General features: G+C 47.1%; 1 protein-coding gene across 3 annotated transcripts in view; it reads right to left on the reverse strand.

Moving 5' to 3' along the window:
• The window catches only part of CDC42 (cell division cycle 42), a 320,654-nt gene that overhangs the window by 232,282 nt on the left and 70,277 nt on the right, over positions 1 to 18,095 (reverse strand). For all 3 annotated transcript variants that reach the window (XM_069610884.1, XM_069610885.1, XM_069610886.1), the window contains exon 2: positions 2,509 to 2,661. In XM_069610884.1, coding sequence (XP_069466985.1) covers positions 2,509 to 2,613 — 105 coding nt within the window. In that variant the 5' untranslated portion in view covers positions 2,614 to 2,661. The remainder of the gene's footprint in view (positions 1 to 2,508; positions 2,662 to 18,095) is intronic.

Raw genomic sequence — 18,095 nt, forward strand, 5'->3', positions numbered from 1 at the left:
GAACTTGTCATAATCAGCCTCGAAAACGTCGATGCCGAAGGCTTCGAGCGTGGCGTCGAAAACAAAGGCGGAGGCCTCGATGACCTCGACAGAATTGGGATTCTGCTCGACAATCGCGACGCCATCGAGGACCTGGGGATAGTCACTGGGTGTGTCGTAACCGTGACTTTTCTTGGCGTCGACGCCGGTGTCGAAGCTGGCGTCGAGTAGACAGACCCGTGTGTCGAAGGTCCCTTCGACAACGGCGTCGAAGACACCGACCTCGGCGTCGACGGAACCTTCGTCGAAGACACCGACGAAACCTTACAGGAAGGTTTGGAGGTCATAGTCCTACTCGAGGGCTCGAAACGCGCTCGAGAGGTTTCCTTCGCCGGGTACTGCGACTCGCTGCGTTTTTGACCTTCGGGTCTTTCGACCAGAGCATCGCTCTCGGCAGTCTTCGAGGGGGTCGAGGCCGCTTTCTCGGAGACGCTCATCATATTTTTGCGGAATTCCTCCCATTCAGCCCGGGAACTATGTTTCGTGGGGCAAGGGATTCTTTTTGGCGAAACAGAGGAAGAGGAAGACGGAGAAGGGGATCTTCGACGTCTCCTCTTCGAGTGCTTCGATCTCGAGGAGTGATGGGACCCACTCCGAGACCTGGAGCGCAAATGGTGACGAGGAGACAAATGTCTCGACTTCGTCGAGGAAGAAGAAGCTTTAAAAGTCTTACCTTTCTCCAGCTTCCCCCTAAGCTCCTTCAGGGCCTTAGCTGTCATGGACATACAGTCCTCGCACTCCGAACAATGGTGTTCAGCTCCCAAACACCACAGACAAACTCTGAGGGTCAGTCAGCGACATCTTTTTCCCACAATCTCGTCATTTTTTGAAGCCGGATCGAGGAGTTGTCGGTTCCGACGAAGAAGCCATCGTGTACGGTATCGAATAACTCGAGGTAAATAGGATTATTCTGACAAAAACCGAGCAACGGTATTCCGAGGCACTGAGTAAGCGCGGAAAAACGGAACTGAGCAACGGACGCTGCGCGCGGCCTTTATAGGCAGGATGACGTCGATACGGCGGCTGTCGAGGGACATCGACTCGGAGGACGTCGACGCGCAGCGCCCTCTAGAGAAAAATTTTCCGAGGCCAGCAGAGCTGGAAGGAGATATCTAAGGTAAGGAATACGTCGGAGGACACAATCCCTTCGAAATGTTGGCTTTGCCAATGCTTGTTTTAAACATGACGTCAGTGAAGGGCACGCAGAGTCCTTATGTATCGAGTGGCTGAAGGCCGGCCTGTTAAGACATATTTATTACACCAATAGCGCGTTTACATCTCCAATTAAGTCATTAACCCCCAAAAGACTGCTTTGAACAAACTCTGGCAGTCACTTTGAATGAAAAGCCTGATGGTAAGTTTTGATTGAAGCCAGCTCAAAGAGTTACCAATAGGTGGCGTTTCGGGCGGGCAGGAATGGGTGGTAATGACCATAGGGATTAGCATGGCCATGGGCAGGCAATGGGTGGGCACCTAACCAAACACCTACAGACACTGTGTGCCTTCTCATATATAATTCCTCCCCATCTGTACTCCATTGCAATAGTTGTGCTTACAGGCGTCACACGGGACGCTGAATAGCCCAAACTAAAAATGACTTCCTAGGGTTCAGAATGCAGCTAACTACTCTATGCGGTTTTCAAACAATGGTAGTAACATTAATCAGACCTCATGTACCTAAATACTGCCATTCCCAAGCCCTCTGCTCCTCTACCTCCAACCTTCCGCGAGTGAGCCAGTTCTCCAAGCAGAGATTCGGAGGGAGATCGTTATCCTCTGCAGGGGCCTCCTTCTGGAATAGCCTCCATGCCCCCCTCCGTCTTGACCCAGATCTCAAGTTCCTGAAACTCAAGACATTCCTCTTCTCTTCCTTATCCCTCCCTCCCTCCACCCTGCTACCCTTTCTCTCTGCTCTTTCCCTCCCTCCTTTTCCATACAGCTTACTGCCTGGCTGCCTGGTGTACCTCGGTCTCACAGGTCCCTGGCACCCCTGCCAGTCCGCTCGCACTTGCCTCCGGGCCTTGCACTTCACCTCATCATCACTGCACTTGGTAAATGACGTAGAGAGTGACATTTCTCTGCACTTACCCTAGTCACTACCGACTCCACCCCCTCCCCGCCTCCACTCACCCCCTCTACTCCCAACCTCCATTTAACCGTCTGTGCACTTGCACAAATCAGAACATACCTGAAGACGGTCTGGTCCCCTCCCCCCCATGATGCCTTACAGCACTTGGAAAAAATTCAGAATTGTCAGATATGTTACCTCTACTGTTATATGTATTATATGCCATTGTCTCAGAGTTTCAAGGGCTCTGAACAACTGTTTTTCCCCCGTTGAGCGCTGCAAAACACTTGTGTATAGGCGCTATACAAGTTAACATTGTTATACCATACAATGTGCGTTACGTGCATCAATCTGATTGCACTAGCCTGCTCTAATTTGAAAAGAAAGACGGTCATACTCACTGTAGGCACATACTCCGATGGAAATTTGTTTGTGGTGTATGAAATTAGCAAACATGTTTTACCAACAGCTCCATCCCCAACAACTACACATTTAATTGTCTGCATGGCTTCAGTTTGTTAGCCTCCACTTCCAGCAACTTATCAGATGTTAACCTAGAAGAAAAGATAAAATGATATACTAAAATACAAAATATAGATTGACTTTGAAACAACTGTCGTAAAGGTTGATCAATATTAAATGACTTACATTCCACCATAATTTTTTAAAAAATTAACTAAAACACTATTTGAAACAAGTAAAGAAAATGCAAAGAATGGTTGTTTTCACACAATTCTTTTAAGTGAAACTGCCAAATATAAATATGATGGTGATAGATTGCAAAGTACTTTTGAAGGAGAATATTTAACCACCACCCCCAATTAAAAGGGGTATTTTGTTGCAATATACAGGCAAGAATTATTTCTGCAGTGTGTCCTACAATTCCACAGCACAAAATGGAAAACAATCAGGACTTGAAATGACAAATTAAACATGGGTAACACTGCAACACACACGATGGCCACATCAACAGCTAACCTGGACTAGTAATTCAAGAGATTCTAACTTGGTTGTCATTCGCAGCAAATGCTTGCCCAAGTAAAGCTGTCCTGTGCTACACTGCCAATGGTTACAGGCCACCGTTATAGATACTGTGAACAGCTTAATTGAACTATAATAAACGTCACGTTTATACTGGTATACAGTCTTAGGGCCTGCAGCTACTAGATTAGCTTTTCAATCCGCTTTGGAAAGGCTGCAGCAAGCAAGTGCTGTGCATTCTGGATCTTGCACTGTGGGATGTGGCGTTTGGCAGACAAGAGCATAGGGAAAGTGAGGCCCCATTAGTAAATGTAGGGAGCTCTGGTCAAAAAATCTATTCATTTATAGTGCGATATAATACATTAATGACTTTTCACACAGTTTACATTTTAAAACGTTTGAACACACGTTTTACCATTCTAACATCTTAAAACCACAATTTCCACATAATTAAATGTTTACATAAAAATTACAAATCCAAGTACAAAATGCAAAGTTCCAAATTCAAAATACTAAACACTGTAAAACGTGTCCCATTAAGAATTTAAAACTACCTCCACAAATTCCAAAAAACTTAGCGATAAAGAAAAGTAATTCTGATCCATAGCTCCTCCTCCAGTACATGGACAAATAATTGAGTTTTCTACCTCCACTGGTGTTGTAAAAAAAGGACAATTATTGCATATGTGCTTGAGGGTCTCATTCCCCTAGGCATCTTTCTCCTTGCCCCCAACACCTCCATAGTTGGGAACAGGTTGAGCTTCATTCGCAACATTTTAAACCTGAAGTCTCTCGATGGGTGCTTTTTCAGATAAGGGACCAATCTGTTGCAGTTTTTAATAGACCAAGTGAAGTGGTCATCATAACATCAGTATTTCAGCAAGTCAGCCCTCAGCTGATCCATGTGTGTCTATACAACTTTAATTTGCCTTTATTTGGATTTACTGTCGACTCCTGTGTGGAGGATTCAATTTGCAAAAGAGCACGAGTACAACAAACTACCCAGTTAACAAGGACCCCGCCGTTTCCCTTTGGCAGCATCCAATTTAAATAATCCAAAAGAGAAGCCTTAGGGGGGTGTCATGATCCAGGCATATATTTGTAATGTACATCCACGTCATCAAAGTATGGATTGGCAATTGCCTTAGCTCATATAAAATCCCGCCAGAGGCACCGGGGGAGGGAGGCCCAGAACTCCATCTTAGACCAAGGTGCACCATCTTCCATGGTCTGAGCCCCAAAAATCAATTTTGGCACAATTTTTTGTCTGAACAGCTTAATCAAAAGGAATATCTGAAAATCTAAATCAAATTGGATCAGCTGGCTTGCGGCTGCCAGAAAGTGCTAGTCACCATCCGGACCATGTTTGCCTTTCACATCGTAAACAAAAGAGCCCAGGTATTTGTTTTTGTTTACAATCTCCAGAGCAAAGCCATCGACAACCCACATTTTGTTCCATTTCGACCTCTTTGTTTAGCAACAAATGCCTTTGATTTAGTTCCATTGAGCGGCCCAATTTGAGCAAAAAAATCATTAACTGCGCACATGGCTCTCTGCAGGCAGAGAGGGGTCAAGTCACAGATTACAATATCAGCATACTTCAGATGCTGCAGCTTTTCCTCCCCCAACCTTGGGTGGTTTGTCCTTACCAAATTCAAGCATTTGACCATATCTGATGTAATAAAACATAACCAAAACGGAGCAAGGACGCATCCCTGGTGCAGCCCCGGATTAGTTTCTACCCAGTCCGTAAAAGACCCATGCAAGTCCAATCTGACTGATACTGGTCCTCAAATGCATAGCCTCCAGAATGCTCATTAAAAGACAGTGGGCAGCCATTATCATGCAAGCTCTTTCAAAGAACAGCCCTATTCCCATGATCAAAGGCTTTGCTTACAACAAGGAAAACCAAGACTGGTCTCCCTTGAGCCATTACTTGTCCTGACAATATGAAGTTGTTTAAAGATGTCCCCACTCCTTTTTTAAAACTGCCTGCCATTGATTCAAACAGTTAACCCCAATTTTGGTTGAAATATCCAAGATATTGGTCTGTGCTGTAAGCTGTAATGGGGACAATCTGTCCCCTATCTTGAAGATCAAAACAACCAATGGTTTCTCCAGGACTCTGGGATCTCATTTTTTTGCATAATGTTCCCAAACTGATGCGACAATAGTTGAGACCATAGCAAAATATTAGATTTTAGAGTTACGTTAGAAAGCCCATCAGGGCCCGGAGCATTTGATTTTTTGCTTAACCTGATTTCCAAAGCAATGTTGTCTAGATCAGAACATAATGCCACCTAACTTTGGAGAACAGACCAATATCCGTTATCCCATCACCCACATACACACCCATAAAATGTTTCACCCAAACTGCCTCAGATATTGCATGCACCTGCAGGAACTGATCCGTGCCACTAAAACCCAGCTGGATTGTTACCCAACACACCACACATTTTGCTCCACATAATTTATCTCCATGATAAATCTGTGTCCCTTCACCCAGTTTCTATAAGATAATTCTCTCTCACTTGGTGGAATTCAGCAATTCCGCTAGGCTGCAGGCCCCTCTGCGGTGCTCCGATGTCCAAACGCACCTGCCTTTTCCATACTCAGGGCATCAAAACCATGCATGTGCCCAACCTTCCTAGAGCTTTTATCCAGATATGTTGCTGCTAATAGACCCCCTCCAACCGTCCCCCAACACTGATAACACACAAGTGGAGAAGCCATTTGGGGAGCATAGTTCTCTTATCGGCATTACAAATCCCTAGAATCTCATTTTCAAAGGCAGAGGCTATTCTCCGACCATTTGACCACAGTTTTTCTAGGGTTGACAACATCCAAAATCCTGTACTTAACTGGCTTCACCCAGGGGAGAGGAAACACAATTGACCATAGAGTGGTCGCTCAATTCAGTGCTCTTGATTGCCAAATTTCCTCCACTCTGAAAAATATCACCCGAGACAAAGAAGTAATCTAAAGTAGAGTACCAGGGGGGCGCTATGCCAAGTAAAACAGGAAGGCATATCAACACAATTCCCGTTCAATAGCATAAGTCCCACGCCTCAAGCTCCTGTCTCACCATTTGACCCCTTTCACGAGCCACCCTTAACATTTTCCTCCAGAAAGGTTCTCGATACCAGGAGCTCTACATACATTTGGTGTTAAAATCCTCCAACACACTCACTGAAGCACCTTCCTCAGGTGTTTTACCCCCCCCCTCCTCCAAACAGCAGGAAAGATCACAGACAAGGATTCCGACAATTTGGATATCTCTGAATTGAGATAAACATTTATTAGTAAAGACTTGTTGCTAATTCTGGTGTCCTGGCATACCCATCCAAAAACAGTCACCAGCATACCCGCTTTGCCAGATTATTTTACGCATGGCAAGCCCCTGGTTTCGTCTACAGGCTGTCAAAATAACCCCAAACAGGCCACGCTTCGCATCAAACATCAAAACCCACTATTATCGGTATATCCATCAGCAGGGTTTCCTGAAGGCAAGTATTATCACAAGAGGCAAAGAGATCCTGATTTTTCACGATGCTTATAAATTCTCTGGTGTTACATGACACCATTTTTATATCAGAATTTCAAAATTCCTGACTCCATCCCCTCCCCACCTATGTCCGACCCTCCCCCCAAGGGTTCCACTCCCCCTGGATCCTGCCCTACATTGGTTAAAGGCTCATAAGGATCCATTTTTATTGCTTTCTGCCCCCCCTTATTCCTTACGGCCAACCAGTCATATGAGGTCAGACATCCAGAAACAACAGTGCCCCCCTCGTCCACTACTTCAAAACCCAGAGAGGAAGCTTTCAAGTTCCGCCAGAATTGCTTTCTTGATTGGCGAGCGGAGATACATTTTTACAGTGTCATGGCATTCCTTGTGCACACATTCCACAAGGTTATATCACTTGAATTTCCCAACCTCAGCCTTGGAATTTCAAAGAATAGAGATAATAGAGTCTGTTTTGATGGCATTACAATTACACTTTCAAAGAGCAGACTTAGATCCAAGCATAAATTTACATTTTGCAGTTTCTTCTTTCGTCTCTGCCCACCAAAATCCCTACCCTCACTGTGCCACTTACTACCCCCCCCACAGTGTCCCAGAGGGGCAGGGCAGTTCTAGATTCCAATTTCTTGCTGTTAAGGACCCCAACCTCTGCTCTTCAATGGTACAACACAGGGGGTGTAAGATTTACATTAAACACCCAACAGAACTTCCACTGTGGGTGCCAATTCCCTAACAACCATTGGTCTTGAGAATATGGAGTTGTTTTTCCTTAATTGGCCGATAATTTGCTGCTGCATCCTTGGAAGGAATGCCCTCTCTCCCCCCACCGCACGAAAAGTGGATTCTTAATTCTGATAATTGATACTGCATCCCTCAAGGCACAATTTCCCAGAGACTAGTCCAACTATTTATTTTATTGTTCACTTATTAGGCGCTTACATGTTCTGTTATTTGGCATTCATATAGCGCTCGGTAGATCATTGGTATGACCTCAAAGCGCTACTAGGTTGAACGCCCTCGTGGACCGTAGTCCAGGTCAGTCGAGAGAGTTGGGATTTATATAAATGCTTGGGTGTACCGATTATGTGCGCAGCTGGTGCAATTGCCTGATGGTAGCTGCATCCTAGCATTAGGTGTGGTGGTATTTGATATCAGTTGAATGTGTGCAGTCTGGAGAAGGTCACCAAGACTATTCTGGCTGCGCTAGGCCCGTGTAGGACGCTTGTGTGCAGCTATGCCGATTTTCATGGGTGAAACTGTGTTTTATCAGAATGCTGGGGTGTTCATGGAGTATTGGTCGTATTTCAGCAGCTGGGCCGAATTAATCGAGGGGTGGGTGTAGCTGCCCTCTAATTGTGTGTTGGTGTAGAGTTGAGAGTGAGCATAGTGATATGAGAGGTGAGTGTCTGGGTGGAGTTTTGATCCAACAAGCTCGGTATTCCGGATTTCAAGTGCGCATTTGCAATTGCTGCGTTCAGAGTAAACGTATTACGGACTAATGGGCGCATTCAGTGGCGTCACTGCTCAGGATCTCATTGAATATCTGTCATCGGGTTGTAGGGTCTCAGTCGCCTTAGATGGTCTTATTCAGTTTTATGGAAAGACAGGTTTTTAGAGCTTTGCGGAAGGTCATGTACTCTAGGGTGTATCGAATATGAGTGGGGAGTGAGTTCGACAGAATTAGGGCCAAGGTTGAAAAGGCAAATCCTCCGATCCTGACAGAATCCGAGGTTGGAATCACTAGAAAGAGGATGGTGCTTGATATTAGGGTGCGAGAAGGGAGGTTGCAGGGTGAGAGGAATTAGTGATTCTTTAAGCCAGGGTCGAAGGAATCGATGGTTAAGGGTCTACCACAGGGCAGCGTTGCAGGGGGAGGTAGTAGCAAGGCTTCAGCTAGGTCGGGGAATACCTTGACTTTGTTCCAGCATTTGTGATCAAGGTTGGAGGTAGGGAGAGCCGTAGGAGGGGCAGGTGTGTGGATCGAGAATGGGATGGCAAAGTGGTCTGTCTAGATGAGTGGTTTGGGACTGGATATATAAACAAGGTCATAGGAGCTGAAAAATTGCATCAAGGGTGTGCCCACCTGAGTGGGTTGGACCATTGGTATGGTGGGAGAGTTTGAGTGCATCAAGACTGTCAGCCAGTGGATGGGTCATGAGATTGTTGGGCATATCAAAAACCAGATATTGAAATCTCCCAGGAGTGTGCGAGATGGGTGATTTGCCTGAATCATAGCTATTGAGTCACAGAGATTGTTGACGAAATGTCTGTCGTATACAGGGGGTCAGTATGAAGCTGTGGGTGAATGTTGATGGTATCGAGTTTTACCAGGAGGGATTCACATGAGTTGGTGCAGGTCTGGGATTCGATGAGCGAGATAGTGAAATGGGGTTTGTAGAGGATTGCCATGCCGCCACCTCTGACGGAATTTTAACAGGAGGGAGTGCCCAATACAAAACCAGGACTAAGGGCTATAAACAAATGTGTACAAAAGGAGGTATTGTCCTGGCTGTAACAGTCTAAGCTAATTACATAAATAGTGCCACAAATAGGTAGTTAATACAAAACAGATTTTATTTGCATTTGAATAAGTTGCAATTAGCTTAGACTGTTACAGCCAGGACAATGCCACCTCTGGAGGGTCTATTGTGGGCGACAAGGGAGAAAAGGTCTTGTGTGCGACTGGTGCAAAATTTTCGGAGAACCAGGTTTCGGTGATAAAAATGAGGTCTGGAATGTCAGAGGATAGGAAGTCAAAGATGCAGTGTCTGTTTCTTGCTACGGAGCGGGCATTAAAAAGGATGCATGTGACACGTGGGGGGAGGTCGTTTCCGTGACGCACATCGCAGGGAGTGCTCAGTGGACAGGGGTGCCAGATGAGGTGGGGGATGTGGTGGGATCATTCTGGGTGGTAGAGACTGGCTGAGGGGAAGTAGAGGGGGGGGCAGGATGCCTGTGGATTTGAACGTCGGTGAGAGGGTTACGTCGATGGGGGCAGGAAGAGTAGGCGGGCGGTGGTAGGTATGTGAGACGAGGAGGGGCGATGACAGGGGGATTGGGAAGGTGGAGAGTGGATCACTTGAGGTAAGGGGTTTAGGCACGTTTCTGAGGGCACTGGGGGTTTAGGTGTATTGGTGAGAAGTCAAGAGCAAGGGGGTGGAGACTGGGTAAAGGGGGAAGGGAGGGTCTGAAGGTAGGGGTGGGAAAGGCTGGACCAATGGACAAGTGTGAGGTATAAAGGGTCGAGGGGGAGGACCAGCCACTCTTCGGCTTTCTGTGGGTTTTGGTGCCAAAGGAGTGTGGGAGAGGGTAGGAGGGTCTGAGGGGGAAGAGGATGAAGCTACCATTCTAGAGAGGGCGAGACGAGCAGTTTTCAGAGAAGGGACATGAAGAGGCAGGTCTGTGGGCGAAGGTCGAGTAGGGGCTGAGAGGAGAGAGAGGGCGGCATGGGAGGTAGATTGTGAGGGTGGGGAGTTCCTGTGGGTACAAGGGTGGCGCGGTAGTGGAAGGGGACTCAATGTTTGGTGCGCCAGAGAGCTCCTCTGGCTTGTGAATTTGATATTGGGCAGAGTGTCTGGACGGGGAGTGTGGGTTTATTCTTAATAGATGCTAGAGGGAAGGTGGATTAAGAAGTGGGGATGAGCATTTGAAAAGACAGGCGTTTGGCACGCCAGAGTGCTCCTCTGATCTTAAGTTAGATGAGGTATGATGGTAGGAGGCTGGGCCAGGGGCGTCAGGGTGTATTGTCCGGGGCAAAGGTCATGGGTTGCGACCAGATGCGGGATAAGAGGGGTTTGATTAAGTTGGGTGCTAGAGCGTGGTTATGCGCCGGGAGGGGCGAGTTAAGAGGGAGGGTGTGGTGCAGGGAGGCCGGGAATGAGGACAGGTCAGAGTTGTGGGCTTTGTTGAAGTGTGATCTCCATCCCAGTGGGGGTGCAGTGACTCTAGATGTAAAATCCCAGTCTAGATTCTGAACACCAGGACAGTTGGAGAGGGTGAAACAGTGTCAGCAGAAGAATGCAGCAACTCTGGATGTAATAGCAGCGCCTAGATTCGCAACACCTGGACAGAAAAGGCCAAACACATGACACCAGCAAATGCATTAACCTAGATTAACACCCAGGTCTAGATTCTGGACAACAGGGCAGTGCAAGAGAGTTAAACAGGGGGCAATAGTAGTATGCAGTAACTCATACATGCAATAGCGGTGCATAGAATTGGGAAACCTGGACACAGGGAGAAAGGCCCAGCACGGGACACTAGCAAGTGAAGCAACAGAGAATGCAAGAACCCTAGATGTAACTGCAGCACCTAGACTCGGGACACCTGAATTGAGGGAGAAAGGCCCAACATTGAAACAACAGTAATAACCCACTAGAAAGAGACAGTTTTGGACACCTGGATAGAGGGAGCGGGTCTAATAAGGGGACAACAGTGTTTGCAATAACAGAAGATGTAGTAACACTAGATTTAACAGCAGCGCCTAGACTTGGGGTACCTGTATCGAGGGAGAAAAGGGCCTAACACAGGGGGCAATTCTATAGATGTGACAGTTTTCAAGGCATGCGACAGGTCAATATTCACGGTTCACTAAGAGGGCGATGCAGGCTAGTATTCTAATATCTCAAACTTCACTTTCTAGGTGTGAATCAATATACCATTAAAGTGTGTGACGCAGGCCTATAATTCACAGTGCTCTCTCAGTGTGGCACTTTCTAGGTGTCAATCAATGCGGCACTAGTACCTCTTTAAGCAACGCAGGCTTGTTAGGAGGGTAGGGCTTCGGAGAACAGCGATTGCTCTACTCCACACCCAGGCCACACCTACCATGGTAGTTGATGTTGGATGATGGCTGGCCACTGGCTTCCCCTGCTGACACCTGCAGACACTGTCTGGAGACGCCCTTTGCCTCGGGGCCCTTAGCCGCAGGGGCTGCAACAGGCTGAGAACTGCTGTGGGTGGGACGGAGGAGCGGGTTAGGGAGGGGTGGGGGGGGGGGGTTCGCACTGGGAGGCGGGTCGAGGGAATCAGGAAACTGGTCTGTGGAGGGACAGGAGGTGCAAACAAGTATGGTGAAAACTTTGACAAGAAATCAACAGGCCCAAATGAATCCCGGGGGCCTTTAAAATCACCTGGCTAGGTCACAGAAAGCTTATACAATTAGCAAAACTATTTCAAAGCAGCCACAGGGCAAACAGGGTGGGGGACAGGGGACGGTAGACAATTACAGCAATGATAACTAATTGCATTAATAGTACAAACAAATAATGAGAATAAAGGGAAGGGGAGACAACCCTACTATGCCTTGTGAGTGTTCCGAACGTGCAAGTGCTGAGGGATTTGGGGTGAGGGATAAGGTGCTTTGATGCTCATGGAGAACTGCTCAGGGTAGGTGCTAAGAGGGGTAGAATGTAAGTGCAACCACCCATGGGTAGGGTGAGCCGAATTAAGTGCAGGAGAAGACGGTGGCTGGGATGAGATGTGGGGGGGAGGAGTCAAAGCCCAAAGGACACATAAGGGCCCTGCACATCAGTCACGCTGCTGTAATATTAGCAGGGAAGAGAGGAGGAGAAGGAAGAGTAAAGAGAAAGGTGTTGAGGTGTTTTTTTCTCAGAGTTTAAGGAGGTAAAGACGCAGAGGGAGAGGGAGGCTGTTCCACAGGAGGGAGTCAGCCGACGAAAGTGATCGGCCACCAGCTCTCGGTTTAGCAAAGCGCTTAACCCGCAGGGAGTTGGTGCCAGAGGAACAGAGGAGTCTAGAAGGAGAGTTTGAAGTTGAGTTTATTTGTAAAGCGCAGCCAGGCCCCTGGGCAACCAGGTGCATAATTCTTAGATACAGGTTCAGTATATACAATATACACAAATTGCAATTTACAAATTATATTACAAGTACATTATCACATATATGCACAGGTGAGATATATTACAAGTCGGTAACAAATCTTAAGTGAAGGAGCTTCATAGGTTCTGCGTGACCAGCCAAGATTTGGTATTATTCTTGAAAGTTAGGAACAAAGGCTCAGTTCGGATGGAAGTAGGCAGTGATTTCCAGAGTTTTGAAGCTAGGACAGGGAAACTCACACCACCCGCTTTTTGGAGTTTAAATCTAGGCAGGATTAGGCTAGGAGTTTGAGCTGATCTTGTGGGTCGAGAGGAGATGTGGAGTGTAAGACGAGAGGGGAGGTAAGGTGGCGCATTGTTGTCCAAGCATTTATGAATCAAGGCAAGTGTTTTCAGGGCAATTCTTTGTTTTACCGGGAACCAACGTTGATCAGCTCTGACGTTAGAAATATGAGACAGTCTAGGGATATTGAGGGCTGCCCTTATGGCATTACTTTGGACAGTTTGCAGTTTATGGAGGTTCGACTGGCTAGTCACCAGGTAGAGGGCACTGCAGTAATCGATTTTGGACAGGAGTGTTCTTGCAAGGGTAATGCAGTTATGAGGGTTCAGAAAAGGTCTGCAGGCGGTGATAAGTTTGCATGTATAGGCTGATGCCGACCTTACTGGATTTGTCTGTCTGTTCAGGGAAAGGATGGAGTCCAGATAGATGCCTAGAGTTTGTGTCTTTAGAGACCTTGATGTCATTACCGTCAATGATGAAAGACTTGTATGCTTGGTCTAATTTATTGAGACTTTGAGTTGATCCTAGTAATAGGAGCTCTGTCTTGTCGTCGTTAAGGCATAGTTCGTGTTGCGCCATCCAGGCCTGAATGACCAGCTAAACATCATTCAAGGATTTGGTATCGGCTGTGTAATCACTAATGATGGGAATGAGTATCTGGGTGTCATCCACGTAGTTAGTATAAGACACCCAGAAAATCGAGCACATCGAAAAGGGGTTTGGTGAACACATTATAGAGCATGGGCGATACACATGAACCTTGAGGGACGCCACAGTGAATAGGAGAAGAGTCTGCCGAAACTGCGGGTGAGAAGACCCGCATGGACCTGTTGATAAGGAAGGAGTGGATCCAGGCATTGGCAGAGTCTGAGAAGTGGGCCGCTGATTTAAGATGTTGGCAAAGTATTTGGTGGTTAACCAAATCGAATGCCGCGGAGAGATCAAGGAGGAGTAGCGCCAACTTCCCATTGTCCTTTAGTGTCTCCATCTGAGTTTTCAGATCAATCAGAGCTGTTTCAGTGCCATGTTTGGGGCGGAAGCCTGATTGTGTTAGCCCCAGGAGATTCTTGGATTCAAGGTAGTCTTTGATCTGCAGGTAGACTGCGTGATTTAGAATCTTGAGCATGAACGGGACAGTAGTGATCGGTCTAAAGTTGGTCGGTATGTTGGGGTCAAGGGATGGTTTTTTTAAGTAGTGGGATCACCCAGGCGTCCTTGAGGTGGTCAGGGACTATACCTGTTTTGAAGGAGGCGTTTATGAAAGTCAGGAAGGGTTAAAGATAAACTAGTCCCCAGCCCCAGATAGCCTTGTGTATGATAAAGAGGCATTTGAATTTAATCTGTGCTGAGACCGGGAGCCAGTGAAGGCTTTGTAGAGCAGGAGAGATGCGGTCCCTGGGCTTGAGGCCAGGAGAAGTCTTGCTGCCCTATTCTGGGTTAGCGGAGGAAGGAAGATTAAAGAGAAGGCTATTGCAGTAGTCTAGCCTGGACAGAACCAGAGCACGGGTAACATTGAGTCTCTGGGGGAAGATCCTTTTAGAAGGAAGAGCTGAAAGTGGGATTTCTTGACAGTATCCTAAATATGAGGCATTAAGGAAAGGGAGGAGTCTAAAATGACTAAGATTACTAGCTACAGTGGAGGGGGCAGGAGTTGGGCCCATGGAGCAAGGCCAGAGTGCAGGGAAGAAATATGGTGCAGGGGACCCAACAGGGAGAATCTCAGTTTTGCTGGCATTGAGGCAAATGTCATTGGCAGTGCACCAGGCCTGGATGGCGGAGAGGCAGTCAGGGATGAAGGAGGGTGCAAGGGCACCTGTGGGAAGTTTGAAGAAAGCTGTGTATCATCAGCGGAGCACTGGAAGTTGGGGAAGAAGGAGGCAATGAGTCGTGCCAGCAGAGAAAGGTATACATGTTAAAGAGCAGGGACAAAATAGGAAAGGATAATTCATGAACTACAATCTCTTGAGCAGGTGGACACACGCGGGCTCAACATAGCCCCAGCCACGTTTCATTCTTGTCCCTCCAAGCTACTCAATGGTGCCCCCCACAAATGCAATATGTCGGAATCAGCGAGCAAGAAACATCTATTCTGCTTGGGAACATATAGACTGGCCGGTATAACAATATCAGTCAAGCCTTGATCACGGGCTGGGGACGAAGACAAATCGGCGGGCATTACCAAGGTCCAAAGAGAGTCTCACCCGCGTCCCCAAATCATGCAATATAGCAGGTGCCAGTATGGACGTGTTCCTCAATTCTGGTGAGAGTTTGGTTCAGCAGTCCTGTTAACATCAATGAGTGCTGTCTCCTTAGAGAAACCTACCCTTTCTCCCCCCACTGAATCTCCCCGTCCCCCACAGCCCGCACCCACCACTAGCCTCATAAGACCGCTGTCTCCGATTGATGAAGAATCTGCACAGCTCTACAAAGAAGCCCTTGGACCAATATCCTGTGCCCCACACACAGATCTCCAGGGGTCCGACTGCACACGGGGCAGCAGGGCCCGGGAGCTCAACCACAGGCCCCATACTTCGAAGCGTAGCCACCATTATTTGGTCCTTTTACTGATTTTGTTATCACTGCAGTGACAAAATCCTGCCCTTCCCAACCACCTGAATTGTACCAGGCAATGTTTGGAGTAGGTACGCCCAGAAGATTGAATAGCCACTAGAGGCCACCAGGCTAGAGGGCTTTATTTGCCCACAGTCACACTCTGCAGTCAACAACAGATAACGTATTTAGGGTAAGAGGCAAGAATCACTTTCAGAACAAAGCCGGAATCCGAGACTAAACTGCCCACAGTCACTCTCCTGAATCAGTCGGCCTCTAATCCGTACAGTTAAGATGCAAAAATGAGAAGCAATACAGGCATCTGAGGTTCAATATCAATGTTGAGGAGATCCAAGGCTATATTGCCCGCAGTCTCTTTCAGGCTAGAAATTACAAAACTGTGTGGGAAGTACAGAGGCAACAGTGTTTATGAAAGATTGTAGAATCTGTACCCACACATGAAGGCAGTTTTATCCCCAAATAAGTGCCCGAACACTGTTAAATTAAAGTTGTTAAGTGTTCAGCAGCAGTAACGCCCCCTGATCAAAATTCCAACGTAATCACAATTATAGCGAGATACATTTTGCCATATTTCATGTGTACGAGTAGGTGTGCTTTTAACAAGTGGTAGCAGTTGCAATTTGGAAGCAACTTAGAACAACCACCTCCTCCACGGCACGTCGGGAATAAATAAACAAAGCAGACATACCAAACACTGCTGTACACTTCTAAAGCAACTCAGAGTTTATCACTTACCACTGACACAGTGAAGCAGAAATAAAATGTCATGGCTATTCAAGTCACAGAGCTCAGAGTTCCTTAGGGAGAGCGGCATATCACTCAGTAGCTGAAGCAAATCACTGCCACCCTCTAAGCCATATACAGTTCATGGGCTCGCCTCCGTTACGACGTGCACTGGAGCGAAGCTTTCTCCAAGCTTCAAATTTACACAGAGAATTTCTCGAGGCGTTGCTTCTCAAAGTATGGACAACGCACTCCAACACTCCGCTGCGTTCCGTGCCTTGATTAGAGGTTTGAACAAAAGCCAGTGTCACACAGAAATGGGTTCGCACTGCAACGCTCCACAGCAAAAGGGTTCCAGAAACACCAATGTAGCCAGCTACCTGTAGCCAGCTACCGCTAACACTCCATATAGTGTCTGAAGAAAGCAAAGGGAGAAGCCCAAGCAGCAGCCTTGGCTATGGTCTCAAGGAAAATAATTCTAGAAGTTAAGAGCAGCCGCTTTACCATGGACCAAATGTGCAAGAACGCCTATTGGGGGGCTGAAGGACTTGAATTGCATAAGCCTCTGAGATGCATGAAGCGATCCAGCGTGAGAGACGCTTTTGAAGCCTGTTTCCTCACTGGCTACCCAAAAGTGACAAGAGTTGGAGTTCTAAGTTTGCTTGTTCTGTCAAGGTAAAACTCTTCTGACATCCAATCCAGGTTATTTAGAACCCTTTCTGTATCCAAAACCGGGTTCGGAAAGAAAACCGGTATGGATATTAACTGATTTATGTGGAACTAAGACAACTTTTCAAAGGAAAGAATGATGAGTGCGTAGCACACCCTTACCCTTGTAAAAGGTCAAGAACGGGTGTTCGACCGAGCTTGAAACTCGCTTATTCTTCTCACAGATGTTACTCCAATGAAGGCAGCCACTTTCCAGAAGAGAAACTAGAGATCTGTAGTGGCCATTGGTTGAAATGGCTTGCGACACACAGCGGTAAGGACCACGTTTAGATCCCATTTTGGGTAAGGAGGCCTGGCTGGCAGAAAGCCTGCGAAATTCGCCTAGATTACTGGGTTTGGCAGAGAAATCAAGAGCAATTATCTGTAGAAAGATAAGCTGCAATAGCTGACAGATATGTACTGCACAATAAGACGTGGATGCCAGAGGTTGTAAGGTCCGACATAATAGACAAGACAGACAACAAAAAGCCATTTACTTTTATACTGCATTCTTGTAGAAGGCTTACTTGCCTCCTGCATTATGACCACGTGGGTTGAACTGCCATTTTGTCACCGCCTGAAGTGACCTGCATCACAGGTTTTAGTGAGGCCACTGTCACCAGAGGAATTGTCTGGCCTTTGTCAATCAATTTTAGCCCTCAGACAGGGAACCTCGGCAGAGCCGGTACTAGCAGACCTGGGGCACTTTCAGCCCCTTTAGTTTCTGCAGAAAAAATAGCCCTCAGTGAGGGAACCTCAGCAGGGCTGGTGCTTAAAGACTTGGGGCTCTTGCCTTCCTTTGCCACCCTCAGCAGGATCGGTACAACCACAAGATTGTTTGTGGGAAAGCTTAGGGTCACATCAGGAAGCCGTAGCCCCTAAATGGGGCCCTACGATGCTGCCGTTTTTGATTATAGCCCATATGGGGGTCCTCAGGATTATCCCCAGCACTTTACAGGAAAACCCGAGACTAGGCTCGGTACATTTAGATCCAGACTGGGAAACCTGGGGAATAACCCGGGTTGAAGCAGCCCCAGACATTGTGTTGGACTGCCCAATTCCAAATCTGGATAGCTAGATCCATCAGAGGAAGCACCCTGGTGCCCTGTTTGTTGACGAATAACAAAGCTACAGAATAGTCTGTGCGAATTCGAACCACTGTTGATATGCTGGAAAGCCTTCAATGCCAAAAGTTCTAGTTAGTTGATACTAGACATTCTGAGCTGGGGCGTCCACAGATCATACATCTTGAGGGGACCCAAAGTCGCTCTGCACCCTAGGAGGGAGGGGTCTGTTGTAACTAATCAGTGGGAAGGGCTCTTGAAAAGGGGATCACGCTGAAAGGTTGCTGGAGGT

This window comes from Ambystoma mexicanum, chromosome 8, assembly GCF_040938575.1.
Source record: "Ambystoma mexicanum isolate Mex_15411 chromosome 8, UKY_AmexF1_1, whole genome shotgun sequence".
Classification (NCBI taxonomy): Eukaryota; Metazoa; Chordata; class Amphibia; order Caudata; family Ambystomatidae; genus Ambystoma; species Ambystoma mexicanum.